Genomic DNA, 26,288 nt, shown 5'->3' on the forward strand with positions numbered 1-26,288 from the left:
TGCAGACGTTAAAGGTTTGCTGAGTTCTAGTCCTGATGGCAGTGTTAGTTTTGCCCCTCGACAGGCAAATTCAGTAGCTCAAAGACTTGCTAGTTACAGCTTTGAATCTAATGTCCATGATGAATGGTTTGTAAATGCACCAGATTTAATCCTGAATGCCCTCATGTATGATCTAAATCGTACTTAGTAATAAAATTTCTATTCCCTCAAAAAAAACAATTAGTCATCTAAAGTTGTTGCGCTTCAGTGTACTATTTATACTATACAATCCAGCGTATTTTTTACCATATGGCAACAAAAAATGTAGATGGCTTTCATATGCATAATTTGTTCTAATTTCTATGGCATTGAAAACATAAGTGCAACTTCATAGTGGCAAGACAAATAACTATGTTTCTGGAACTATATTAATCACTGAAAGCCCTCAACATTGGGTCTCTGATTTGGGTTTCTATGAGGAATCGATTCCAATCTGGAAGTTTTGAAGAATCTCAAATTCCTCATCAACTGGATTCAAGAAATTCGGCAAATTCACTAGTATCTATGAGATTGCCAACCTATAGTAAGAATACAGATCCTAACTGTATAGGCCTACCCTAAAACTGATGTTTGAACATTTTTCCTTCTGATTATATTTGGCAAAATTGATAATCTGCTTTATAACCAGAAAAGGTTCTGTCGGATGAACCCAACAGCAGCTACCATTCCTCCAGAGGCCAGGTCAAGTAAATGAGTTCTTCTCACTCTCCGACATGATGAGAGGTAAATACTGTAAAAAGGATATATCTACATGCACTTCATCTCGATATGAACTCAATGAAGATCCAGTAGGAGGCCACCAGTGTTGCTGTCATTAGAAGGCTAACAGCGTAAACCTGCCAATCAACCAAGGGTGGAACAGACTTCCTGGCAATAACAATAACGCTAATAGTTAGAATCATAGTTGACAATTACAAAACTACTCCCAAGCCAGTTACCATGATTGTGAAGCAATACATCTCTTATACCAGTCCCACTTAAGATTTTTATAGTTTGACATGTGATCATGAAAAGCTACACATAAAAATAATAATAATTTATTAAATGAGATGGTATAGCAGCAGGTCTAACCTTTTTTTTGTATGTACATCAAAATTCCAAGAAGGCACTACCAAGAGAAAGTTTTAAGTAGACACACTATCACAATCAAGTTTTAACTTCACTTCATCAAGGCAGGCTTTAAGATGTTGAAGTTCTTCCATGTCTGCGAAACTCCCTGCCTGACATGTCCCAAATGTATCTTATTTAGTCACAAAAATAGTGATACATCTATAGGAATTAAAGAGATTTCAAATGATAGAAGATATTTGTGTTATAGTATATCAACTGTCAAAAAAAATAAAAAACAATGGCAGTAACATATTCCAATGTTAACTTTCTGAAATGCCTAGTATCTTGCCTGTTTCATTATGTTCCTTAGGTGCCTTTCAGCTGAGAGAAGTTCATCACGGCTGCCAGTAGATGAAGAAATCTCCATATACACCTTGCAGAGTTCCAAGGAGGATTTCGCAAACTTTTTAAACCGATCTCTATCTTTCCACAAATCAGACCCCTGAAAATACTCCATGTGATTATAGCATTCTAAAGAATATGTGATTGAAATTATAACTGGTTTTGAGGGTTTAAGTAACCATGAACCAAACAAAAGGAGACATAATCAAGTTAACAAATAGAAAACGCATCATTGTTTATATTCATCACAATATGCAATACATTTTCTACACTGAACCACTGATGAGGACCATCACATTTTTAGTATGATTTTTTCTATTTACTGTGTATTTTGTTGCTAAGCATGTGTTCCACTTGCGTTCAAAACACACATTCTTTCTCGGAAAACTACAATATCTAGACATGAGAATGAGATCTATGTGCCTCACACTTAGAAGAAGCATAGTATAGTGGAATGGTTTCATCTGGGCTTATGGGGGATTAGTTCTCAATAGTACAATTATAGATATTACAATCCAGTTGGGAGCTTAAGAACTTCCCCACTCAAGTAGAGAAAACACATTCCTAACAAGCTTCTCCTATTTGTGAATAATTTTTTGAAGAAGTAAAGAAAAAATGAAAAAAAAAAAAAAAAAAAAAAAAGAAGTGACCCAGCACTAGAGACCTGGTATGATCTGACTTGCTTTAACCAAGCTTCTCTGCACATTGAGAGGTCTCCTTTCATTTTTTGCCATCTAGCATACAAGCCCCAAATATCTGTTCCATTTCCACTCCGAACTATCTACATACACAAAGAAAAACATAACATCCGTTGTCAGTGTAATCTGCTAATCACCCAATGTCTTTAACTAAGATAAACAGTTCGAAATAGCTAAAACTATGAGACCATCATTTATAACTCCAAATTAGCTTAAATTTAGGGCCCGGTGTTAGGACAGATTTGAGGGAAAAGTTGGAAAACTTCTTGTAGTGCTTTAATATTTGCACCCGTTTGCTTCGAAATCAAAATATGTATTCTTCACCCTTAAGTTTATTTTGACATCATGCAACCAGCCCAACTACTACTTTTTTCTATTGTACAAATGCTCATCGAAAAAACTGTGAAAATAGATCTTGCACAAATATTCAAAAGTATTTGATTGCCCCATCTCATTGAACAAAGGAAGGGAAAAAATTAGCAAAATGGACAGAGAGATAAGAAATGGCGACATGTGTGTGTGTGTTATATACCAGAGATTTAGGATTCATATACAAGAAATTTTAATACCATAGTCGCTTTTTATTTTAACGAAAGAAAAAAAGTTGAACTTAATTGTAGTAAATGAACAAGATTGTCTTGGAATCCGAGCAGATCTTGAGATGAAATCTCATTAATTGAAACCTCCTAGTTGAATCTTCATGTTGGACCCTTTAGTTATGCAGAGAACCCATATATCAAGGGATCAATCAGAATATAAAATAGTGATTGCCGACATCCTAACAACTAAGCTTTTAAACTAGTTGTAAATCAAAAAAATTATAAATGAACAGAAGCAGCAGTGTACTAGGGCCGGGACATGATAAATTAGTGCAACCGTCACGACTGCTTGATACCAGATAGTTTGCGTTGTTTTTAGTAGAAAAGTATACACATATTTGAACTACGGAAGCATAAGTAAAAGTGAAATGCACCTGTTGTAGAACTTTTCCAAGGAACTCTACTAAGTGCTCAGCTTCCCGAGATTTTCCCACCTCAGATGCTGCATTTGTGGTGCCACAAACGAGAAAGTTATCTTCATCATCAGTCATTGCTGAATTAGTAGGTGAAGCCATGCTTTCCACCTCTGTCATAATTCTTTCCAATAACTCAGAATCAATTCTCTTATTATTAGTAAGATCCAACACCTTCCGTGCAGCTTCTAGAGCCTATAAGAAATAATAGACAATAAAAAAGCTAAGAAATGATGAAAGAATGGCATAGACTGCCTAGGATGATCTTGAGCAGTGAACAGCATCTAGACATTATAGACCTTATACATAAAGATTTGCTTGATTACTTTCTAACTACCACTTTTTCATATTTATTTTATCTTTTAAAGTTTTTTTTTTCTTTTGCAGTTCATACAGTATCCTATGCGATCATCCAGAAAAGCTAAGACTTGCACACACCACCAAGCATATATCTCATGTGAAATATATATGCCACTTCTTTGGAGAAAAGCACTTGCCTGAGCAACATTGCCAACATCTAAAGCAACATGGCTGTAGTTCTCCCACAATTGATAACTGTTTCGTCTGTCACCAGGCATAGAAAGTGTCAATAAATAAAATGAAGTAATGATTTTGGGGGGGGGGGGGGGGCGGAGTGGAGAGAGAGTGATTGACAGTTTTATTAATGTATTAATGGAGAAGGAACAAACTTGAACTTCAGTGCTTCTCTAAATGCAATGAAAGCTTCTTTACTCTTCCCTTTTATCATATGCCTGCATAATTGGTACAGCAAGAGTTAAAAAATTGATGAAATGAGCTGCTAGAATATAAACTATTAACTACAGTGTATCATCGTGTATAATCAGATAATAAACACAATCAAAATGACATGGAACCCATTCTTCTTAATCACTTATAATGCATAGACTACACAGAACAACCTAACTCCAGTTCTATTATTACTTTTTATATAATTAACTATAGAATTAATTACTCACTTGTAATGCATGGACTACACAGAATAACCCAACTCCAGTTCTATTGTTACTTTTTATATAAATAAACATGCTTATTACAAAGTGGTGATTAACTCCTTGACAAAGAAGAGATCTTTCTGGGTTCAAATCCCTTAAACCTTAAGTCTGAAATTTTAACAAGGAAAAATGTGAATCTAGTGGACAGTGGACGACATAGTGTAGACCCAAATTTATCAAATATATTCTGAAAAAAAATAATAATAAATAAAATAAAGCGAGATACTGTCCCTGCTAAAAGAATACAACAAAAAATTTCAATCAATACTTTCTATTTCTAGCCATAGCTGATCTCCCCATTAATTATCAAACATCTAATTTCAGATAAAGAATGTATGTTATAGCATATAATTATTGTTAAAATGGACGTGCAAGACAGCACAAGGGGAAGAACACATACAAACAGGCAATATTATTCCATGCCTCCCCATTTTCAGGATCAAGCTGAACAGCCCGTGTAAAGCCATCTAGTGCCTTCTCAATATCCCTATCCTGTAATATTGAATAGCCACTCAGCAAAAAGTTCAAAAATTGAAAGATAAGAAGGTAAAACGGCGCATGATGCGTCACTCTTACCATTGTGATACATGATAGTGTGTGTGTGATCAAAAAATTAAAATAATAACTGAACCTAATAATATAACGTTTTATGGATCAAATAAGTTACCTTTAATGCAGCAGCCCCTAGGGCAAACCAGCCATCAGGATACAGAGAATTCAAGGCCATTGCAGACTCCCTGAATATGACATACAGAATATCATCATCCATTAATATCGTTAATGAGTTATAAAGTTTCATTTTTAAAAGAAAAAAGAAAACGAGAACAAGACTACTAAACAAGAGTTGTGATGATTATCAACCAAACAAAATTATATCTAGGAAGCAGGGAGAATGAGGAAGGCTTCAAAGATAAAATACCACAGAAGTTTTGATGTTCTATATTCCCCCCTGTTGTATGCACTGCGTGCAAGAGACCGCTGTCACATAGAACAAGCATTATTAGGAAAACTCTACAGAAGTGAACTGAGAAAGATTTATGAGGAAATAGTCGGATGGGATCACCTTAGCCCGAGCCGACCTATCGTTTGAAACTTCTAGGGCTTTTTCAAAGCAGGCATCATCATTAGTAACGTCACCCAATGAACACCTACAAAACTTTTTCAAGTAAACAATATGGTTTGCTCTAAATTCTTTCATTCACATATTATAGATTTGTAGGTGAATGAACCTAGAAAAGAGATACTAAGCAAATCACTATTCATACGTAGTGATGCATCATAGACACAAGAATGGTGGATGTAAATAAAATAGCAACCCATACTAAACTAAACTTTTTAAAATACAAATAATTCTTTTGCGTACAAAAGTTGAAAGGAAGCCCAATACATACCATAACCTGGGGTCATTAGGTGTTTCAGAAAGCCGTGTCTTGATCAGTTCAACAGCTGCTGCTTTTTTCTCCAATAGGCTGTTTTTAATATGATATCTCACATGACTTAATTTGGAAGGGAAGCATGAAAATGAAAAATAATACATAAAAGAGAAATTGAGTTTTTCAATATGTTGCTTCATACCTATAGCAGAATATTAGATTATCCCATAATTCCAAGTCCTCAAAAATTTTGACTGCCTCTCCTATCAGACCACAGCGGACACAAAGTTCACCGTATTCCCTAAAATGGAACGAGAAAAATAACAGCAAGCACTGTAAATAAGAAACAACGAGAGAATAAAAAAAAACATTTGTAGAGCAAAACAAACCCACTATAAAAATCAAAAGTCAACAAAAGATGAAGATATACTTCCGCAAGGCTGAAACTGTAGGGATATAAATCCCATAGCAGAAAGGAATCCTGTCTGCCACTCCTGGAGAGGGATCGCTGATGCCCTGAACCTGAAATAACAATTTTTTCTGAGTTTCTACTATAAAATAAACTTCCAACAACTAACTGAGAATTTTGAACCACTAGAGCTGGAACAATATCACCCCAAGCACTGATAGTTCAAAGTCAAATATGCATTAAGAGAAGCAGATATCAGAAGAGTGCTCTATCCAACAAACAACTTAAAGTACATGTCTTTGAATAATACTTAATTTCTGTGTGTTGTATGTATAGGAATACAGTGCTTAGCTAACTGCACAGCTGGTAATTATAATTTAGCATTTATAAGCCATACTAAAAAGAATGTAAATCAAGCAGGTGAGTATGAATAATTCAGGAAATATAGATTCAAGTTTGCCTAACATTTGCCAATAAGAAAGAGCATCTTAAGTACTTAGGAGAGCTTGCCTCAAACCCTGTGTTGTTGCCTTCTAACATTTCTAAGCTACTAATTAAAATGGAATTCTAAGACTTAAAAAATTCACCCAAGCTGGATATATTTAGAAAACAAGAAAGTTAAGCACTGAATGAAAAGCAGAAAATATCCATGATACAGCTTCATAACTTCAATAAAGATGCCAGATCATACCAATGTTTCCATCATCGTCAATGCACGTTCCTTTGTGTGACTACGTCTCGACTCCCACCGAATACGTAGGACATCACAGCATCGTCGTATCTGATGAAGAGAAAAAAAATTATGTGAATTAAAATTGATATAAATTTAAGAACAGCAATAAACCAATTAAGGATAAGTTCTAGGCACACACCTTGCAGTTCATGATTAAAGATACCACGAAGCAACCATATTTCAGCATGAGTCATTAAACGTATGAATATCTACATAGGGTATATGCTCATTTCAGATTATCCATGTTTCCGTGCCTTGTACTTGTAAAACACTATAACTTACATGAGCTATACTCCATAGTGAGTCAGCGACTAAATCTATGTCCAACAAACCAGAGTGGAAATAAAGTCACTTTGTCAGGAACTCAGTTTGGCAACCAATACTACCACTCAATGCATTATGTTTCAGCAAGATACAGCTTAGGAGACATTCCAAATAGTATTTTCATACCAACCAAGTTATTTCAAGTTTCAAACCATAGCTATAATTATTGATCTGAGAATGATAAAACATATCGAAACTAACTTAAATGAATAATTCATAAAAGAATATATATACATTTTTGTAATACCTCCATTGTCTTACCCACCACAAAAGTTCCGTTCTATCCAGATTCAAACTTTTACAATATGAACCAACATTTATTACCGTCATCAGAAAGAATCTAAAAGTGACAAAACATAGGGAAATTTAAATATTATACAAAATATATTCAAGGAAATCAATACTTACAATAAAATATGATGATAGCTGAGAATCAATTGCCTCGATGTATGGAGCCATTTCCCATCCTGAAAAATAAAAATTTGGGTTGTTTAATAATCAAAAGTAGATACTCAAATATATTAGTATGAAAAATTAATGTGCTCAAAGAACAAAATAACAAAATTATTTTAAATGATAGTTAAATTCAATCTAGAATGTTATACCAATGTGGCCAACATATTGTTTTGATAACTTTACCAGGTATACAACACATTTCTAGAGAAAGGATCCTCAAGAATATGAACCTGAATAAGTTTTACAAATTCACTTGTATTCCTAGATACAAGGTCACCTTCTCAATGGTAGATGTCTGTGGTTCCTTGCACCAACAAAAGCTAAAACTTTGCATTTAAGTAAATTTGTATTTCTGTCAAAGGTACAATCTAGAGCTAAATGCCCCATTCAGAAACTTGATGACAAATCAATACAACTACTGTAGTGAACTCTTCTGCTCACACGCATTCATACAAATGCAAAAATATATCAAAATAACTTACTCTGCATGTCATCATGTCGTGTGCTCTTCTCAATTAGAAGGCATTTAGCCAGGATCACTGCCTGCTGGATTGCACTCAAAGGGTCAGCACCACCACCACCAACTTGAATGCCGTCTGATATAACTCCAGAATCACTCTCATTCTCTACCAATCTTGGAGTCAATAATATATCAGAAGCCTCATGGGACTCAGATGGATGCTTAGATATATCATTTCTGCCAATAGAATCGTATCTATGAGGGCCAGGGCTTTCAGAGGAACAGAGAGCCCCACTCTTTGATGAAGTTGTGTTTGCTAAAAGTACCATTTGTGCCTTTGGTTCAACCTTTACCAAAGAAATGATGTCCAAAGGTAAGAAGTGAATCTGAGCGTAAATAATAAAAAGATTTACACACATTCAACATTACCTGATGTATAGTACGGAAGCCAAGAACCCCTGTAACTGAAAGCTTAACACCAGCTGCTGCTTCAGCTGATTCAAAATGCAACCTGATACCAGACAGTTAACCCCAGCAAAAATTAAAGAAGGGATCATAAAAGTATGAGAAAAACCTATTCAGCCTCTCATTATTTATCGGATGGCTTTGTTGTAGATTACAAGATAGTAGAATCATATCAACCAAAATGCCAAAAAGAAATCCCCATGACACTCGGCGGCTCACCTGCATGAATCAACACATGCATAGATGTATTCCATCATTCCAGCTTCCAGATGAATCACTGAGACGAGTGTTGATCCCTCGCCATTACGCAAATTGTTACCCCAATAACTTGTTAATTTCTCCAACGTGCCAAAATGATTCAAAGTTTCACTTGTAAAGACATGCAAAAGGTCGAACAGAGATGAAGACCGCTCATCGAGAATGTGCTGATGGAGAAAGGTGACCCTAGCGAGCCACCATGAAAGGCTCCTAATTCCATATGCACAAGACAGACTTCCTTCAAATAACAAATCTTTCATCTTCATGACCAATATCTTTGCATAAATTATATACTACAAAACAGAATAACAGTTCACATGTTAAATAAGCACCAGTGTGATTATACAAAAATGACCAAAACAGCATTCAATAAACAATCCATGTCACTAAACCTAACAATATCCAAACAAGATGTTTACTCTGAGAAGATATTTAAAACACAAAAAAAAAAAAAAAAAAAAAAAAGGATCCCAGTAAACAGCCAAATAACCAAAACCTACAGCAAGCGCCATCACTCCCAATTCTCATCTACATCTACATAAGGTGGAGTAGAAAGGCCATCATTTTTGCAAAACAATGAGGCCCAATTTTCACATTCCATCCTCATTTTGGGTTGCTTGGCAAGCCAATCTGAACAGCTGAATATGCTGCTGATTAGCAGTAATCCCTTTGATAAGAGGGTAGCTTTCACAAATAGTGACACAAGCTTTCCCCGAAACAGCACGATACAAAGTCTCCAAGTCAAAACTGCAAAAGAAACTGTATAAATGACCTTAACGGAATTGGGTAAGTATGCTCACATACTCCCATCTAACTTTCCAGATGATCCACAGGGTAAAAGCCAACCAACACTGAATCCACCTACAGCACCTTATCAGAAACCAACTCACTAAACACTTGTCCCAACCAAGTACGAAATGTCGTGATTTGAGCCAAGTTTACCCTATAAGTCATAAGTAAACCAAACAAAGGCCCCATTTTCCACGGGCAAAGGAATAGCACATGCTCCTATGTTTCAGGGTAATCCTTACAAAGAAGGGAAAGAAGAGAAGGTACAAAGTAGATATAGCACTGGTATGTGAGAAGTATGCTTGGATTGAATAACAAGTATTAAGCAAGGGACCACAATGGTACCCTGATCTTCCCAACAAATACCACTTCTCATACTGCCAAATAAAGCTTCTCATGTTCCCAATATGGTAAAGAAATCGCATTTTCTAAAATATAGTTATCTAAGTTATAACACCAAGCTAGTTTTGGAAATGCCGAATTTCGTGCCTATATTAGCAAAATCAGAGCAAAGCATAAATAAATTGACAAAATGTGAAAAGGCAAAATAAATAAAAAGAGAGAATACCTGAATATTATAGACCTTTCCAAGCAAGTCAGAGCCAGCAGCCATAAGCTGATTCCGCGCCCAATCGTCCCATTCATCACATAAGGGCACTTCCAGTGGCAACGGACACCTTGGCAGCCCCTCCAAAGGTCTAGGGTTTCAAAATTCCCAATTGAAACCGAAAATTAGAAATTGAAAAAGAAAAAAGAACTATAATTTCATTGAACTCGGAATCGGACTCGGACTCACCCGGTTAGGTTAGACTGAGTGAAAGCAAGTAAGGCAGCTACGGCAATGCAGAGTACGACGACGACTCTATAGGCCTGGTCCTTCCCATTATCCTCAGCTTCTTCGCATATGAACGACTCCACGCGGCGGAGCAACTCGGAGTAGACTCGGTCGGGGTCGTGGTCGCCGAGCGAGTCGGAATCGGTGAGTTTGAAGACGAGCCGGTTTGCGTCGGCGGAGGTGAGGGCTTCGAGGTATCGGCCGGACTCGATGGAAGTGAGGAGGGAGGAGATTAGAGGGGAAAGGGGGTGAGTGGGCGAGGTTTGATCGGACGGTTGTTCATGATCGGACGGCGGAGAAGGAGAGAGGAAGGTGCAGCGGAGGAGACGGAGCTCGTAGCCGCGGAGGATAGCGAGGTCCGGCGACGGTTCAGACATGTTGTCAGGAATTTTTGAACGTTAAGGGGGAAGGAATTTGGAGGTTAGGGTTTTAGAGAGGTTCAGGCCAAAAGACAGGGGTTTTAGTGAGCTCAAGCCTCAAAGGGACCGTGGGGTTTTGGGTAGTTAAGGAGAGTGTTTCAAAATGAACCGGACCGAGTCGGTCATTTTGGCTCGGTTCGCTTCGGTTTTTTCAGTTCTTTTTTCTCTACTTCTATCATTTTGCTTGGTTTGTGGAAATGAAAGTTTTTCCTTTACCATTTTATGGACTAGCCTTTTATCCATGCACCTGCACGGACTCACAAAATCACGTAAAAAATAACAGAAGGTGGTTCATTTTGGTTTATCAGTTTATCCATTTGCTTTTAAACGTGGGAATTTGGAATAAATGCAGTTATTTTTCACTACCCACGCATCTCTCCATAATTATCTCTCTATTAATTTTTTTTTGTTTATTTCTTTTACTTCTGTCACGGCCCGATTTTTAAACACAATTAAAAATCAATATATGTAATCTCATACTTACACATGCATGAATATTCAGCCATCAATACAAAATATCTGAAAAACTTTTTCCTTTTAAACCAAGTACTTACTGATATCAAAGAATAAGGGGCACCCAAAACGCTCCGCAAAAACAGGAGACAGAAACTAGGGTTTGGGAAACTCAGGGGATTGTTCAGTGCTGGTCCGGCGGCGCCTCCGCGTCGACCATGGCTTCTGGCCTCATCGACAGATGGCGGGTGTTGCCGGACTAGTTCGTGGAGTCTCGTGGCTTCAGGTATTGTTTTTTCTTCATTGGTCTGGGCTCTGTATGATGCGTCTCTCCTCTCAGGCGATTGCGCAAGCGTGGTTGATGGGCGATTGGGGTTCGACGACGGTGCAAACATGGAGTAGGTGGCCAACAACCAGATCGTGGCGGCGGCATATCATGGATTGTATGGGGTTGGTTACTGCTCTTCGTTGTGTCGATAGTCGGAGCCTTCGATGGTGGAGCTTTCAATGGTGGTTTCAGGCTCTCAAGCCGGTGGAAGCAAACAGGCAATAGGGTACAGTTAATTTCTTCTCGATTTTTGGTTTGGGTCTGTGGTTTTGGTCTGGATCCCATCGAAAACCGGCAGGGGGTTTGGTGTGGATTGTTGCGTGGGTTGCAGTTCTTCGGCGAGACAAGCTCGAAGGGATTGATTTATGGTGGTGGTTTACCGGCGGAACACCTGGAGGAAGAGAAGAGGAATGCAGCGGCTGGTTTGTGCTTTTGTTTAAGGTAGTTTTTTTTGTTAGTAATTTGGTTAGGTTTTTTTGGTCGTTAGTATGTCCCTACTCATTTGAGCTAGGGTTGGGTCAAGTTGAGGTGCCATGGATGTGGTGTCTTTCCTGGGGACGAATTGATCTATTGTTGGTTTTATCTTATGGTCAATGTGCTGACGAGCGATCCTTGCACGTGGTCTGGTACCTTTGGGACACGATGTTGAAGAGGGCATTGGTTTTTCTGGCGGTTGTCTATGAGGTAGTATTGATATTCTCGGAATTTTATGTAGCCCGAGAGGTTGGGCGATATAGGTGGTTAGGGGTTGGGCCCTTTTGGCTCATAGAGGTCATTCATGACGGACCCGTAACTGGTTTAGGTTTCAGGGAGGAGAGTGGGGAATTCTTGTCCACCACCGGTCGATCCCGTTTTATGTAATCTGGTTTATTTTAATAAAAGTTTCTTATTCTCAAAAAAAAAAGTACTTACTGATATCCTAAAACCATAACTACAATATATACTCGCTCTGCAGAGTCATATATTACACACGTTTACAAATTAAATTGTCTCAACAAAATAAACGTAAAAGCTCATCAGAGCCTACAACAAAGCGGAAGTCGTAATCATGGCAAAGGCAACAAAATTAGCTTCCTACATGTACTGCTACCAACTAGCTACCTTAGCTTCAACCACAATTACCTTGACCTGCAGGATTAACCCCTACACCATTGAATAGTGCACCGGGTTGCCATGTGCACTTACAACAAACCCAGTAAGGTTATGAAAACTCATATGAGTAACTCAAAAACATAAATACTTCAACTCACGCCAAACAACCCAAGGAAACAACTCAACAATGAATCATTCCAACATTCCATGTCCTTTCCACCGAAGGGACAACATAAGTTACCACCGTGACAAAAACATATTATTTGACAACTCAACAAATCAATATGACAACTCAAGTCTCATCTGGACAATAAAAGAAAGAATACTCTCAAGACTCTCTTTTAAAACTCGTACTTATGAGTCTCAAGTAATCTCTACATTACCCCCATAAGATATCATTAAAAACTTGTACTCATGAGTCTCCAAGTAATCTCGACATTACCCCATGAGATACCATTAAAAACTCGTATATATGAGTCTCCAATAATCTCGACATTACCGCCATAAATATACGAGAAAACTAGCAGACATAGTAGAGCTCTAACTTATCGTAACCAATCAACCGACCAAAGGCTTGGTTCTTGATATTATGTCATGGTCACATTCGTGACCTCCCGATCTTCACATATCAAAACATTTAATACAGTCACCCCTGACTTAAAAATGTTCCACAAATCTCAATACTTTTCAAAACAATTTAAATCAACATTAACCACAACATATTGTTTTCCGAAAAGTAAACACTCGAAACAAAAAATTACCACAATCATGCATATTGTTTCACCACCACAAAATCTACTAATACATATATATTTCATGTAAATATAAATATTTTCTCATATATTGGTCACACCCTGTACTTTGGATGCGTCGACAGTTCAGTCCATACCCTCCTAATTTTAACAAATAACTCCTCAGACATTCAAATCTCAGACCAATTGGTCAAAAATGATTATTTTACCCCTCACATCCTTTTTTTTTTTAATTCCTCTCTCTTTTTTATTATTTTTTTTGCTTCTCTCTCTCTCTCTCTCTCTCTCCCCTCCTAAAAACAAAGAGAGGGAAACATTTTTATTTGTTGGGCATTGCATAGCCGCTCTCGTTTTCTCTCTAAACAACTAGAGTTCCTCCTCGTTGACAACTCCTCTTGTCCGGCGGCGTACCCTCGTCGGCGTGTGGCGCGTGCAACCGGACGGGCTCTATCTGCTGATGGTGCTTTCAATTGGTGACTGTGGTGGCCGAGTTTTGGCCGGTGGTAGGATCGATCCTTTTGATCCAAGTCGGATCCGATCTAAGCTGAGATTGGGTGTGTTGGATTGTGGGATAGGTAGCAAGGCTCGGCAAGGGGTGGCTGGGGACAGGCGGATTAGAGGGATGAGATGGAGGGATAGAGTCGTCGTGCTTGAAGCGTCGTCGATCTGTGGTTCTGAGGCCTCGTTTTCTTTGCCAATGAGTTGGCTGCTAGGGTTTAGATTGGAGGTTGAGCTGATTGTTCCTGTGGTTGGAATTTGGACAGAGATCGGGGCCAGGTGGAGGCGCAGTGATGGTGGCCCAGTGACGGCGGTGGCGTTGCTAGGTCTGTGGTGGTATTTGATTGGGATGGACCAGTGTTTCCTCCTTGATCGGCGGCTACTTGACCGCGGTGACGACGTTACAGTTGCTATAAGGGTTGAGGGACTTCTCTGGTGGGTCAGTTTTGGTCTTGCTTGACTGTGAGTGAAGGAACGGCAAGGCCGACTTGGATGGACGTCGCCTTCTAGTCCCCGAAGCCTAGCTCTGCCACCAACTCCGGGTACGAGATCTCCATCCCCAACCGCCTTGTCAACTGCCGTCTAGTCCTCTTCCGACGAAGACGGTGGTGAACTCAGCATCTTCGAGGCAACGGAGATGGTGGTGGCTTAGTCGACTCGGCAGGGGAAGAGAGAGAGAGAGAGAGAGAGAGAGAGAGAGAGAGAGAGAGAGAGAGAGAGAGAGAGAGAGAGAGAGAGAGAGAGAGAGAGGCAGAAAACATAATTAAAAAAAAAAAGAGAAAAAAAAAGGAAGTGGGGTAAAATAGTCATTTTGGACCTATTGTGTGAAAACTAAAGAGAATAAGGACTAAACTGTTTAATTTAAAAAGCGAGGGACTGAACTGTCGACGCACCCAAAGTACAGGGTGTGACCAGTAATTTCCCCTATATATATATATATATATATATATATATATATATATAGCCATTCTCTTAGGAATGCCTACTAATATCAACTATAATTTGCAGTTAATTTAATAACCTCTAAAACTATAAAATTAACTCCGTTCGTAAATGAATAATGTGTGATTAATCACCTCGAAATTCCCGCTGCGTCTTCACAAAAATTTAGGTAAATTACTGAACGCGCTGTCAATCACCTAAACAAAGTACATGCTCAATTCAGTACACGAATCACAAAAACACAATTATACAATGATCCAACGATCGTATCCTCATGAATCACTTCGAGGATCATCTTCTCTAAATTATACGACGATCCAACGGTCGGATCCTCATTGATCGCCTTTAGGATCATCTTCTTGAAATTATAGGATGATTCAACGGTTGGATCTTCATCCGAGACCACCCAAATCTCCGGAACACTTCTACGGTCAATACAACAGAACTGCAAGTCGATCGGACGGCTGGATCCTCACGGATCGAAAACCGAGACGATCGAAACCCTAAAAATCCTAACATATTCATACGATCTCCAAAAATTACGTATTATATATCAAAATGCTCGTATCGATGAGGAGAACAAATACAGAATAAGAAACTGCCCATGACCTGGCCGAAACCGCCGCCGGCCAAACTCAAAATCACAACAATCCAACTAGTCAAAATGTACACAATGAAGAGAGGAACAACTTTCATACCTGGAGCTAAGTCAGATTCTACCTGGATTGTCCGAAATCAAATCTCCAAGCCTGAGAAACCTCCACCATTGACCCTCAATCCACGATCCCGGTCACCACACTTTGAATGGTCCTTCAAGGCCGGTATGGTTGTGATATAGAGGAGGAAAGGATTCCAGCGAGGTAAGGATCGGACTGAGACACTGCCGGAATCTAAAAATCAAATCGGGTTTGCTGGGACCTGTTCCTCTTCATTCTTTTCTTCTTGACCTCTGGTTGTCAAGTCCAGGGTTGGCCTCCTCTGGCCCTTCTTGGTCCAAACTACATCAACCATATTGACCCCAGTGTCAGGGAAGGGATTCAAATCAACCAGTGCTGCTGCGGTCAACGGAGTCTCCACCTGCAGACTACCATTATTGAGCCATACCTGAATCTGGTCCTTCAGCTTAACATAGTCAGCCGTGTTGTGGTTCCATAGATTATGGAACAACCAATACTTTTTTCCTTTTAGCTGATCGGGGCGAGGAAAGGGTCCAAAGTCAGTCTTTACCATCTTCGCGGTTATCATTTCATCTAATATCTCATGCACTTTATTGGCATCATAGGTATACGTCGCGAACTCAGGTTGGTGAAGGTTACGGACTTGAGCTTGACTGGTTCCTTGGTTATTTTCAACTGTTTCAAGGCGGGGTTCTTTCTTCTTGTCAGCTCAAAAGCGGAAACATCATTCTCCTCTTCCTCATCATCATCCTGGAAAACCTCTTCGCCTTGATAATAAGGATCATAAGTGGCTGGCTGGTAGTTCAGGGCAGCCACCATATGGTGTTTGCCAGGCACATAAGTTCCTTTGGACGCATTCTTCTTAGCATCCGTTTCTCTGAGGAGATGCTCGAAGCTACCTACCTCAGTAATGAGCTCGCCCATTGACTGTATCATGCTACCATGCTGCTTCTTTCGCTAGCGCAGCTCCAAGCCCTTGATTGCCAGCTTAACCAATTCTCTTTCTGGCAGAACCATGTTCAGTTTAGCCTTCTGAATCTGGAACCTTTGGAGATAAGCAACCGCAGATTCAGTAGGTTGTTGGGACATCTGGGTAAGGGAAGCCAAATCAACCTCAGGCTCTATAGTTCTGAAAGTCTCTCTAAAGAGTTTCTCCATTGCTGGCCAATTTGCCACCGACCCTGGGCGGAGTTTAGAGAACCATGTAAAAGCAGCTCCAGACAGAGAAGTGCCAAAGATTTTGCACTTGAGGTTGTCATCATTCTGGTACTGGCCGTATTGCACCTTGAACTTGGCCAAATGAGTTGCCGCGTTCTCGGTGTCTTCCCTTGAAAAAGTAGAAAATATAATATTCTTATAGCCTCTGGGGAAAGGTGCGAGCATGATGTGTGGCGGGAAAGGTCCCTCATAAACCCCATCGAGGTGGGCCCTAGGGTTAGCCAACCTAATCATCTCCTCCACCTCTTCACATCGCACATAATCTAGGCCAGGAGGAGGAGGTGCAGCCACCGTCTGATGGGCCGTTTGCAAAGGAGGTACCGCATGGCTAGCAGTTGTTGTTCTATCTTCTAGGCGAACGACCCAGGGAATACTGGGTTGTTGAAGAGTAATCGCTGGTGCGGACACATCCTTGGCCAAAGCAGTGATTTTGATTGGAGTGCCCGTCTGATCAATCCCATAGTAATTCCCTGGGAGCTCTTGGTAGACATTCTCTGCCCTATCACTATCATACTGAGCAAATACAACAGGATCAGCCAGGGTACCGTCACCGAATTTCAGAGTTTTTCTCTTTTGCGCAGTCGATGGTATTGCTTTGTCTTTGCCACCAATCACCAACGCTTTGTCCTTGGTTTTGGTAGACGTCATGGTGGCGGCTGCAGAGGATGTGGCAATACTGCTGCTAGCCTTCTCGCTGGCATTAGGCAGAATGTACTTGCCGGATGCAGAGGGTTGGCCAAGGGAACCGAGGATGGTGTTGGGATCTCCCAATGCTTTATTCAGAACCTCCTTGGCTTGTCCCAATTTGGCTTGCTGCATGGCAACTTGGGTCGCGAGATTGGACCCCTCTTTGCGCATTGCCGCGATGTCAGCTGTAGTATCCTTGCTTTGTGTGTTAAAGGTGTTAACAGCACTCAGAAGCTCCTTATATTGTGTGAGATTCGTGTCAGCAATCTTATCTGCGTGAATCCTGGCTTCATTGGCAAGATTTTGTGCATGTTCATCAGCCTTCTGGGCATTCTCGTTCATTCGTCGATCGAAATCGTGAAGCCGCTGCTCAGTCCTCACGATCGACGTGGCCAGGTGTCTCCTATAGTTGTCGTTGTTGACCGTAAGGATGCAGAGTTGTTCATCGATGCTAGCATCCTCTGGGATGACGAGGGGCGTGAACTCATCGGTCTCAATTGTTTCGCTAACCGCAGCGGCTACTGTGGTAAAGGGGACATTGGCCACCTTGCTAGTAACAAAATTCTTGCCCTCAGTAGCGGGCGGCTTACTTCTTCCCTGCTCAGTTGACATGTCTGGTGATTGCAAGTTGAGAGAAAATCTTTGAGTTACTTGTTCTTCCAAAAGACCACGACAGTCTGCATGAGAGTGCGGGTTGTAACTGGAGGTCTTGTGCTTCGGGCAGTTAACGTAAACCTTTTGGTAGGGGTTTGCGCTTGACTTCCCAATGGTCACGATTACGAAGAAACGCTATGTAGAGTCCCACTAGGCGTGCCAAAATGTTTGGCTCCAGTTTTGTTGCAGCTGGTCAACAGTCTCTTTTCTGCGCGGGCGTGCCAGCACAGTTCGGGTGCGGTCGTCGGGGGTGTCCCTTGACCTGACTTCTTTCGAGCGATTGAGGACGAGGAGAGCACCAACCTCGTCGCAGGATTCTTTGTGCCTCGTGGTGAGGACTTTGCTGCAGTTTCTTCTTGTCACACAATCGATACTCAATATTGTAGATTGAGCAGAGCGAAATCCCCGGGAAGTATTGAGATCTTGCTAAAGTGTGACTTTAGCTTTCTTGGGTTGCGAAGGCATTACCCTTGCTTGGCTGGTTCTATAACCGTTGTGGTCGCAGTACTACCGTCGGCTCCCGAGGAGACTAGGACCGAAGCACGTTGACAGAGGGTTTGGTGGCACTGACAGTCGGCTCCTGAGGATTCTAGGACTGGAGTGTGGTCACCGGTAAGAGAAGGAGAGGGGTTTCTCTGGGAAGACTTGAGTAGTCGTAGAGATTAGTTGATGAATTGTGTGTTCTTACTTGTTGTAGCCTCTATATATAGGCTACCAAGCCATAGTGGTTGGCCTTAAACAAATCATGATGGGTTTTCTATTTAAGCACTAATGGAATCATGATAGTTTTCCTATTAAGCACTAATGGAATCATGGAGCACTTGATGGAATTATGGAGCACTAAATGGAATTATGGTGGGTTAGGCACTTAGAAACTAATGGAATTGAAAATGATGAGTTTTGGAGTGGTTTTGAGTCACTTTCTGCTCCTTTATTCCTTCAATTATATCTCTACCAAGAATTCAGAATGGGCCTTCGACTTCTTCATATCAAATGATCCACCATGAGTGTAGATCATTTTGGTAAAATTTCAGAGTTTACTTCCATGTGGTTGGGTCGGAAACGCTGTTGGACTCCTTATAGGTCCGGTTTTCCAGTTTTGTCTTTCAGAAAATTGGACTGATTGTTTGAAGATTTTCCACTCCAAACTAGCTCTTGTACTATTCATAAGAAATTATCCTTGGGATGTCTAGAATGAATCTGGAAAGTTTTAGCTCATTTGGATTTCGTTTGGTTAGTCTGCCGCCCCTCCTTCCTTGTTTAGCTCGGTTTCTCCTAGACCAAGTAGGAAAATGTGCTAAAGTTGACTTTTCATTTCCATGCTTCCATCATTTCCTTTTCATTTCCATGCTTCCATCATTTCCTTTTCTTGCAGCTCGCATAATCTTCCATAATTCTGCAGGTAGGCTTTATTTAGCCTCTAAATAATATATTTTGAACTTGTCGACAATATATAGCTTGAGCCACTGACATTGGCTCAATTTCTCCAAGACAGGTCTTGTCAGGCCAAAATGCTCATTTTGGGTTCAAACACCACCGATCCAACGCCGACCTCGCCGCCTCAATCCCACGCCAGACCTCACAACCGCGACCCACGTCGAAACCCGACTAAGTCATGCCACTTCGAACCTAGCCTCCCAAGATGCAGTCGATCCAGCCCCCTGCCATGGCGCCATCACGTCGTCGATCCTGAAGGTGGCTCGACGAAGCGCGACTCACGTTGCTGCCGCCCACCGCGCCCAAGACTTCATCCGGTGCTCATCGTCAGACCATCTAGCTAAATTGTAAGCCAAATCCCATCCCACGAGACTTTTAGGCATATGGTGTTCAAACACCCGTCCGACAGCACCATTAACGACGAGGCGGACCGACGCAGACCATGAGCGCCGCCGGACGAGGAGGAATTCGCAAACCCTAGACCCAAGACCGTTCGAGGTTTTTGGAGCTCTCTGCTGAACTATTGAAATTAAGAAAGAATTTTTCTTTATAGTAGTAGAGATTGGGAAAATAAAGTTTTGATGAATTTTTCACTTTGATGACAGGAAACACTTGAAAATTATTGGGAAAATTAATAAGAAATTTATAATTTTTGAGTAAAAAAGAGTGAGAAAAAAAAATAAATTCATTGAGCGGGAAAAAAAATTCACTTTCATCCACTTTTTCCCCTACTCCCCAAATTTTTTTTTTTTTTTTTTTTATGAATCAATGAAAGAGCTTTTATAAGTAGCACTCAAACGAATTGATTACAATCATGCAGAAGCACATCTCGAATGCTCCTACTCCCCGAAACTTGTGCTTATCAAACACAGAAAAGGAAAGGGTTTCCTTTCCGGAACTCAAGTAGGTAAATTGAAGTTGGTTTTTTATTTTTTTATTTTTTATCCTCAATTTGTAGGCTTTTCTTTTATACCCAATAAAACAGGCATCAGTTGGTTCGAAAGGGAAGAAGAAGAAAAAATCTCTAATTTGGTATGTCGTTTCATAGTGACTATTTCACACCCGCTCTTGTCCGAAAATAGAAATAATATGAAATCTATTATAAAAAAAAATCATACATTCATACAGATAGGTTGGTACGAATACATGCGTGTATCAACCAACCGAAAAAGAGATAAGAAAGGACTGGTTACCAAAATTATAACTAGAAACTTAAATGCATCAATTCCCTATAAACTTCTGTTTCTTGGCGGTGTTCATGTACGGTTTGAGGACCCATTCATTCTGGGCTTCATTCTGATCCACTGTTCCTAACTTTATCTGCAACACAAAGCCAGAAAGTGTAAAGTTGTAAACAAAGTTATATCAACGAAACTTCCCAAGAGAACGTTGATATAAAGAGATCTCAAATAATGTGACACATTAGCAAGGAAAGTACATTATTTAACAAAGAAACTGACATTTCATCAATAGAAGAAACTGGCAAGCAGTTTAGAAACTACATTCCAAAATTTGGTAATGCCGACGTAACTTTTGGCAGTGTATCATCATTTTCATTTTAACTTTTAAAGGAACACATACTCCAACCATTGAAAATGATTGCTTGGTATGGTGCATGAACATTTCTAGTTGAAGGCTATGCTTGGTTGAGCTAAAATTGGAGAAAAAACTCAAATTCGCATCTTTCAAACATTACCCAAGAAGATAACATATCCAAGAGAAAGTATTCTCCTAACCTAGATCGGGATCTTAAACGTAAAAGTTTTATGGGCCATATGGAAGGAAGGTAACATTAAACAACATAGAAGTAATTGAACACTATATACAAGGATAGTAAATTAAACTACACAAAAGAGAAAAACAAATGCCGCAGCCACCATTTTATGAGGGGCCAGGGGTGTTCATAACATATATCTTTAACAGCTGTTGTCCAAACAATGTCAATAACATACATCATGTGAATGTAAACTGATGAATGTAAAAGCACTAACCTTGAAAAGCTTCAACTCAAACCGCGGACCAATCTCCTTCAGCTCAATGGATTTTGGACCACCAGGCTTGTCATAAATATGATGCCTGTAGGTTCTCAAATTGTTAAAGAAAAAGCAAAGCAACGCATTTGCACATTAGGCACAGAGGAGATTGGTAGATAAGAAAATATCACTAAGTTATATGATGAATCCAAAGGTACAACTGCTCACTAAATCAATACTAAAAAGTGAATGAGACAACAAACCTGAATGAAATGTAGTCCTGCTCATTCGAAAAAGTGATTATGCGTTTTGTATCTGGCTTCGGCACTGGAAAAAGATGCTTTAAAATATTTGCTGTCCGCTCACCCAACTATCAACAATCAGCAATCAAGAAAATGTAAATGTAATTATATAATAGGAAAGTTAATAGGTACAACTCAAACATGGAGGGATGTGACTATACATATGAATGAGAGAGAGAGAGAGAGAGAGAGAGTGTGTGTGTGTGTGTGTGTGTGTGTATCCATTTATATTACCATCAAAATAAGTGACCGAAGCACCTAAATCAAATCAAGTAGGATAAATGGTGCTTCCAACAGCTAAACTTGATTTTCTTTGTCAATAATTAAGAGATAAAAACTGTAATAGTTATTCATTTAGACAAGGACTGTCATCTATGAACAATTATATTGCCAATATACTGGGCACAGTAAAGTGAGTGAGAGAGAACAATTAAGATTTAGAGTAGAAATCTTTAGATGAGATATGATACCTTAGTCGTGAAATTGTTAATAATCAAATGTGGATAAGCCTGTGGCACCGTTCCCATGGCTTTCTTGTCCTTGATGTCATGTCTTGAAACCTATAAGTAGAAAATTATTATCAAAATGCCCAGACTATGATAGATCCAATGCAGAATGACAGTCACAAAAGCAGCAAGAAAGAGCAAGGAAAAAACAAAGAAATGGAAGAGCAAGCTTAAACATAAACAATTAATAAAGTATGGTGTACTTTTTCCTAAATTCTGCTGCTTAAGTCCCCAATAAATTTGCTATTATCTGGATTTTTTCCGGCTGTTTTACATCAGTTTTAATATCATTATATTTGTCCTACACTAACACAAAGATTAATTACACTACTTACCACATTGCATAGTTGAAAATAAGCTGTTGGTCCATATGGAAGGTGGCATACAATCAAACCATCAGGTTTACCACGATGTTCATGCACCAACACAACATCTGTGTAGTCATGTGCACGGCAACTTTCAACAATTTCAGAAATAACCTGCATGATTTGGGAAAAAAAAAAATAAAAAAATAAATCATTATAGTCAAGTAGATGCTCAACAATGGAAGATGGCCAACGCTTCAGATTTCCAAAACTTATAGTCCACATACCAGGTAACACTAAGACAAATATTATCTCCAGTATTTTAGCCTTCTTCAGACTTCCAAATTCTGTTATCAATTTTATTTACTTCATTTTATCTTATTTTTCTATACTTCTTGTGAACTCAGGTAATGCCCCCTGGCAATCTCCTAATAGAGTACTAAGAGAAGTTATTTTTCTACAAGTAGCATTCAGGAAAAGAAGTAAACAATATAGCATCAGATCTTCAAGTTTTCAACTCTATTGAAGAATCAAAACTGTCCATGAAGCTGAAATAACCGGACATTTTACATTAGCAAAGTCATGTTGCTACTCACACAAAATGCAAGTCTATAATATTGATAAGAAAGAAGGCATGGAAGAGAAAAGCTTTATGCTGAAGTTCCAAATTAATCACACAAGGACGGTAGCTCCATTCCTTACAGATGCATTTGTATGGACATTAAAAAGACATGACTAGTGGCAAAAGGCAGCTAGCAAGCTGATTGTCTTATGGTTGTATAAAATGGTTAAGCAACTGAGTTTTCAAGAACAAATTTTAATATGACACGGAGGGTGTAATGTTTGTATCTATACTTCAAATGCCCTGGGCATAGTTTTAATATCCACGTAAGAATAACAGAAACAAAATTCAAAATTGCCATACCAAATGCATCATTAAGAAACCACAAATTCATGAAAAGACTATCGGGAAAAGAAAAAAAAAACAAAGAATCTTTGCAAAACAAGGCACCAACCTGACCACCACGATTTACTACTTGTGCATTAGGAAAAATAAGTTTCAGTTCCTGTAGCAAGTGTCATTTCAAGAAAAAAAAATGTCAATAATCGAAAACTACATTGCATGATTCCAACACGACAAGGATGCCGAAAGTGCATCTAGATGACTAAATTATATGATCTGCAATGAAAAAAGAGACTAGGCCAACCTTTGTGAATTGTATTAGTGGAGCACTCGGATCCCGTGAAGTAGTTAGCAAAATTTTGGGATCTCTTTCTGATGCTTTGGCATACTCATCATCGATATGTGTCCTTGGGACTAGATTTTAGAAAATGCATGAAGAATCAACAGCATGATAATATGTAAAACGAAAAATCAAATGACAATTACATGTAAAAGTATCTTTTTCAAATATTTATCAACTGCATGTTAAAGAAGCAATTATAATCCTGAGTCTTGTACATGTTAAATTGTAATCCCCATCAGATTGGAATGAAATAAAATTGAGTTTTCTTGAAGGCTTGGAGCTTTGGTTTCTCTTCTCCTACCCTATTCTCTGTTTTCTCCTCTCTTTGCTCTCTATTCCCTAATTTCTCTAAAACCCCAGCAGCTAAAACCTTCTCTTTCTTCTCAAATAACCTATTTCTTAAAGGTTCTAAAACTTCCTAGCCCACCATTGCTTTGTCCTACAGCGGAAACTAGATTTTCATGAACTCAACTTCTTTAAAAATGACTCAGTAACTCTAAGGTGCACTACATGGTCTCAATTTCTCTATACTCAAATTCTATTGAAGATCCTCGAAAAGTCCTATTCTTAGCTAACAATACCTCATCTGTTAACTTAACTTCTTATATGGAGTAGCACTACAGTTGGCATAAGATCTTTCCAGATTTCAGAATTTAAACAGCAAACCGACAATCAACTCATATAAACAACTACAACTTGAAACATCTATTCCACATTATCTGTACGAACTTGATAGTTGTTTGTCTCAAATCCAATCCTAACTTCTGAAACTACAATGAATATTCAATAGCCTAGAGCCAGCCGCTTAATTATTCCAACACTCATCCAAAATCACCAAAACTTAACTACTCATTCTTCTGACATTCTTTTTAATTTCCTTCTCTAAATCAACAGAAGCATCAAAGATAACATCTTCCTTCCTCATTACTTGAACTTAAACTAGATCAACAAACATGAGCAAAAGTACCTCCATTACCTCAAATGGTCAATTTCCCAAATATATTTACCAACAAAAACTGACAAACTACTGCAATTCACAACTTCTATTTACCAACAAACACCAAAAAATTACTGCAATTTCAGGCCAATGCCACCTGATAAATAAAATTTTCAGGCTTTAACAGAAACTGCATTCCAATAGAATCATACCAGCAGTGTTTTCATCTTCGAGATCGATCTCTTGACGAAGCTTGGCCTCTTCATTTCGAAGCTCAGTAGGAATTGGCTTTCCCTCTGCAAAAATTAACAAAAGCGCCCAGAACAATTACAAATTGACAGACCCCCCAAAAACAAAAGCTTGAGCTGAAAAATGAAGAACCCTCAATATACCTTGTAGAGCTTGTCTAATCTTGCGCTTCTTCTCGTACTGCGTGCGTTCTAGGGTTTCTTTACTCTTCCTGAATAAGTACTCCTTCTCTAACCTCGTATTTCTCCTCAACATATTCGGCTCTCTGAACCAAGCAAAAGGGCCTACAGGGTTTAGAGGGTGTTGCTGGGTTTAGGGTTTAGGAGCAGGATTCGAGTTTTCGCTCTCGTCTAATTCGGCGTGAGGGTTTAGGAGCAGAGCAATAGCAAACGACGCCGTTTCTAGCTGCTTTTTCATACTTAAGCCGTATGGGTTAAAAAGTTTTTAAAAAAAAAAAAAAAACCTCTAGTTTAAAGTAACAGTGTTTTGGACAAAATAATTTTGAATTTACTCATAAAGTAATGAGTTCATTCACACCTCCCTTTGTGATTAATATATTTTTACTTCATAATTTCATGATCAAAATGTTTATATTTTATAACATACAGTAAAAATTAATTCCGTAAAAAATCAATTACATTATAAATCCTTTAGTCATTCATTTGTATAAAACACATGAACGGTTCATTATTGAAGTAGTAACCGTTCGGTTGTCGATTCAATTTTGATTCAGTGGATATCTCTATAAAAAAAAATCTTTGAATGGTAATTTATAATGTGAAGAGTGTGAGATTATGAAATAATTAAGCTCATGGGACTTGCCCAAGTGGTGGGGGTGGGAATTGAGTCTGGAGTCTTTTACTATGCTAGATCACAATTTCAATTCCCGTCCGATATAACCCAAAAATTAAAAAAAATTATAAAGTGAAAATATGTTAATGACAATAGGGGATGCATGTGCTCGTTTACTCCAGGGGAACCTGAGAATTATTCATGAAAAAGTAGTATTTACATCAAAAGAGAAAATGTTCATGGAATAATGCATACATAAAAAAAAAAAAACTTATAGAAGATAGCTACTTAAACAAAGAAAAGGCTCCTATTAGAGTTTTTGCTAGTGATTGAATATTTGAATCAGTAGGAGAAAATTTTAGATCGTTATCTAGACAAAGGGGTATGTTCATGACTTTATCCTGCATCTGCATATATATGAGATTTGGGACATAGATTGGGGGACGTGGTATAACTGGTACTTGCAACCTCTCTGATATATGCTACGCATGTGAGCATGTGAGA

At 39.0% G+C, this 26,288-nt stretch overlaps 2 protein-coding genes across 5 annotated transcripts; both read right to left on the reverse strand.

The window, feature by feature from the left end:
* Nucleotides 1–319: 319 nt before the first annotated feature.
* On the reverse strand, nt 320–10,800 carry LOC112179391 (tetratricopeptide repeat protein 27 homolog). Of its 4 annotated transcripts, none has more exons than XM_024317797.2 (21): nt 10,278–10,799; nt 10,050–10,179; nt 8,654–8,985; nt 8,399–8,480; nt 7,992–8,316; nt 7,462–7,520; nt 6,688–6,777; nt 6,018–6,109; nt 5,790–5,888; nt 5,606–5,683; nt 5,278–5,362; nt 5,134–5,192; nt 4,882–4,951; nt 4,615–4,706; nt 3,891–3,953; nt 3,699–3,765; nt 3,163–3,396; nt 2,156–2,272; nt 1,439–1,591; nt 1,112–1,259; nt 320–909 (listed from the first exon to the last, which is right to left on the reverse strand). In XM_024317797.2, the coding sequence occupies exons 1-20, from the start codon at nt 10,691–10,693 to the stop codon at nt 1,164–1,166; spliced, it is 2,739 nt and encodes a 912-aa protein (XP_024173565.1). In that variant the 5' UTR covers nt 10,694–10,799; the 3' UTR covers nt 320–909; nt 1,112–1,163. The 4 variants fall into 4 exon arrangements, with proteins under 4 accessions (XP_024173565.1, XP_024173560.1, XP_024173581.1 ...); XM_024317792.2 differs by having other exon boundaries at nt 320–906; nt 1,111–1,259; XM_024317813.2 differs by lacking the exon at nt 5,606–5,683 and having other exon boundaries at nt 320–906; nt 1,111–1,259; nt 10,278–10,800.
* A 9,741-nt stretch (nt 10,801–20,541) lies between these two features.
* Nucleotides 20,542–25,375, reverse strand: LOC112176023 (U3 small nucleolar ribonucleoprotein protein IMP4). Its single transcript, XM_024313838.2, has 9 exons — nt 25,136–25,375; nt 24,956–25,039; nt 23,768–23,877; nt 23,576–23,626; nt 22,590–22,733; nt 22,219–22,308; nt 21,710–21,816; nt 21,465–21,549; nt 20,542–20,793 (listed from the first exon to the last, which is right to left on the reverse strand). The coding sequence occupies exons 1-9, from the start codon at nt 25,245–25,247 to the stop codon at nt 20,695–20,697; spliced, it is 882 nt and encodes a 293-aa protein (XP_024169606.1). The 5' UTR covers nt 25,248–25,375; the 3' UTR covers nt 20,542–20,694.
* Between the last annotated feature and the right edge of the window lie 913 nt (nt 25,376–26,288).

The sequence above is a fragment of the Rosa chinensis genome, chromosome 1, assembly GCF_002994745.2.
Source record: "Rosa chinensis cultivar Old Blush chromosome 1, RchiOBHm-V2, whole genome shotgun sequence".
Lineage (NCBI taxonomy): Eukaryota > Viridiplantae > Streptophyta > Magnoliopsida > Rosales > Rosaceae > Rosa > Rosa chinensis.

Coding starts and splice junctions, on each gene's coding strand:
- LOC112179391 (XM_024317797.2), bottom strand. CDS start 10,693: ATGTCTGAACCGTCGCCGGACCTCGCTATCCTCCGCGGCTACGAGCTC. Junction 8,986..10,049: donor GAAAGGTCTATAATATTCAG/GTATTCTCTCTT, acceptor TCTGTTTTGTAG/TATATAATTTATGCAAAGAT. Junction 3,954..4,614: donor TGGAATAATATTGCCTGTTT/GTATGTGTTCTT, acceptor CCAATTATGCAG/GCATATGATAAAAGGGAAGA.
- LOC112176023 (XM_024313838.2), bottom strand. CDS start 25,247: ATGTTGAGGAGAAATACGAGGTTAGAGAAGGAGTACTTATTCAGGAAG. Junction 25,040..25,135: donor GATTAGACAAGCTCTACAAG/GTATATTGAGGG, acceptor TAATTTTTGCAG/AGGGAAAGCCAATTCCTACT. Junction 20,794..21,464: donor TTGAGTTGAAGCTTTTCAAG/GTTAGTGCTTTT, acceptor TTTGTGTTGCAG/ATAAAGTTAGGAACAGTGGA.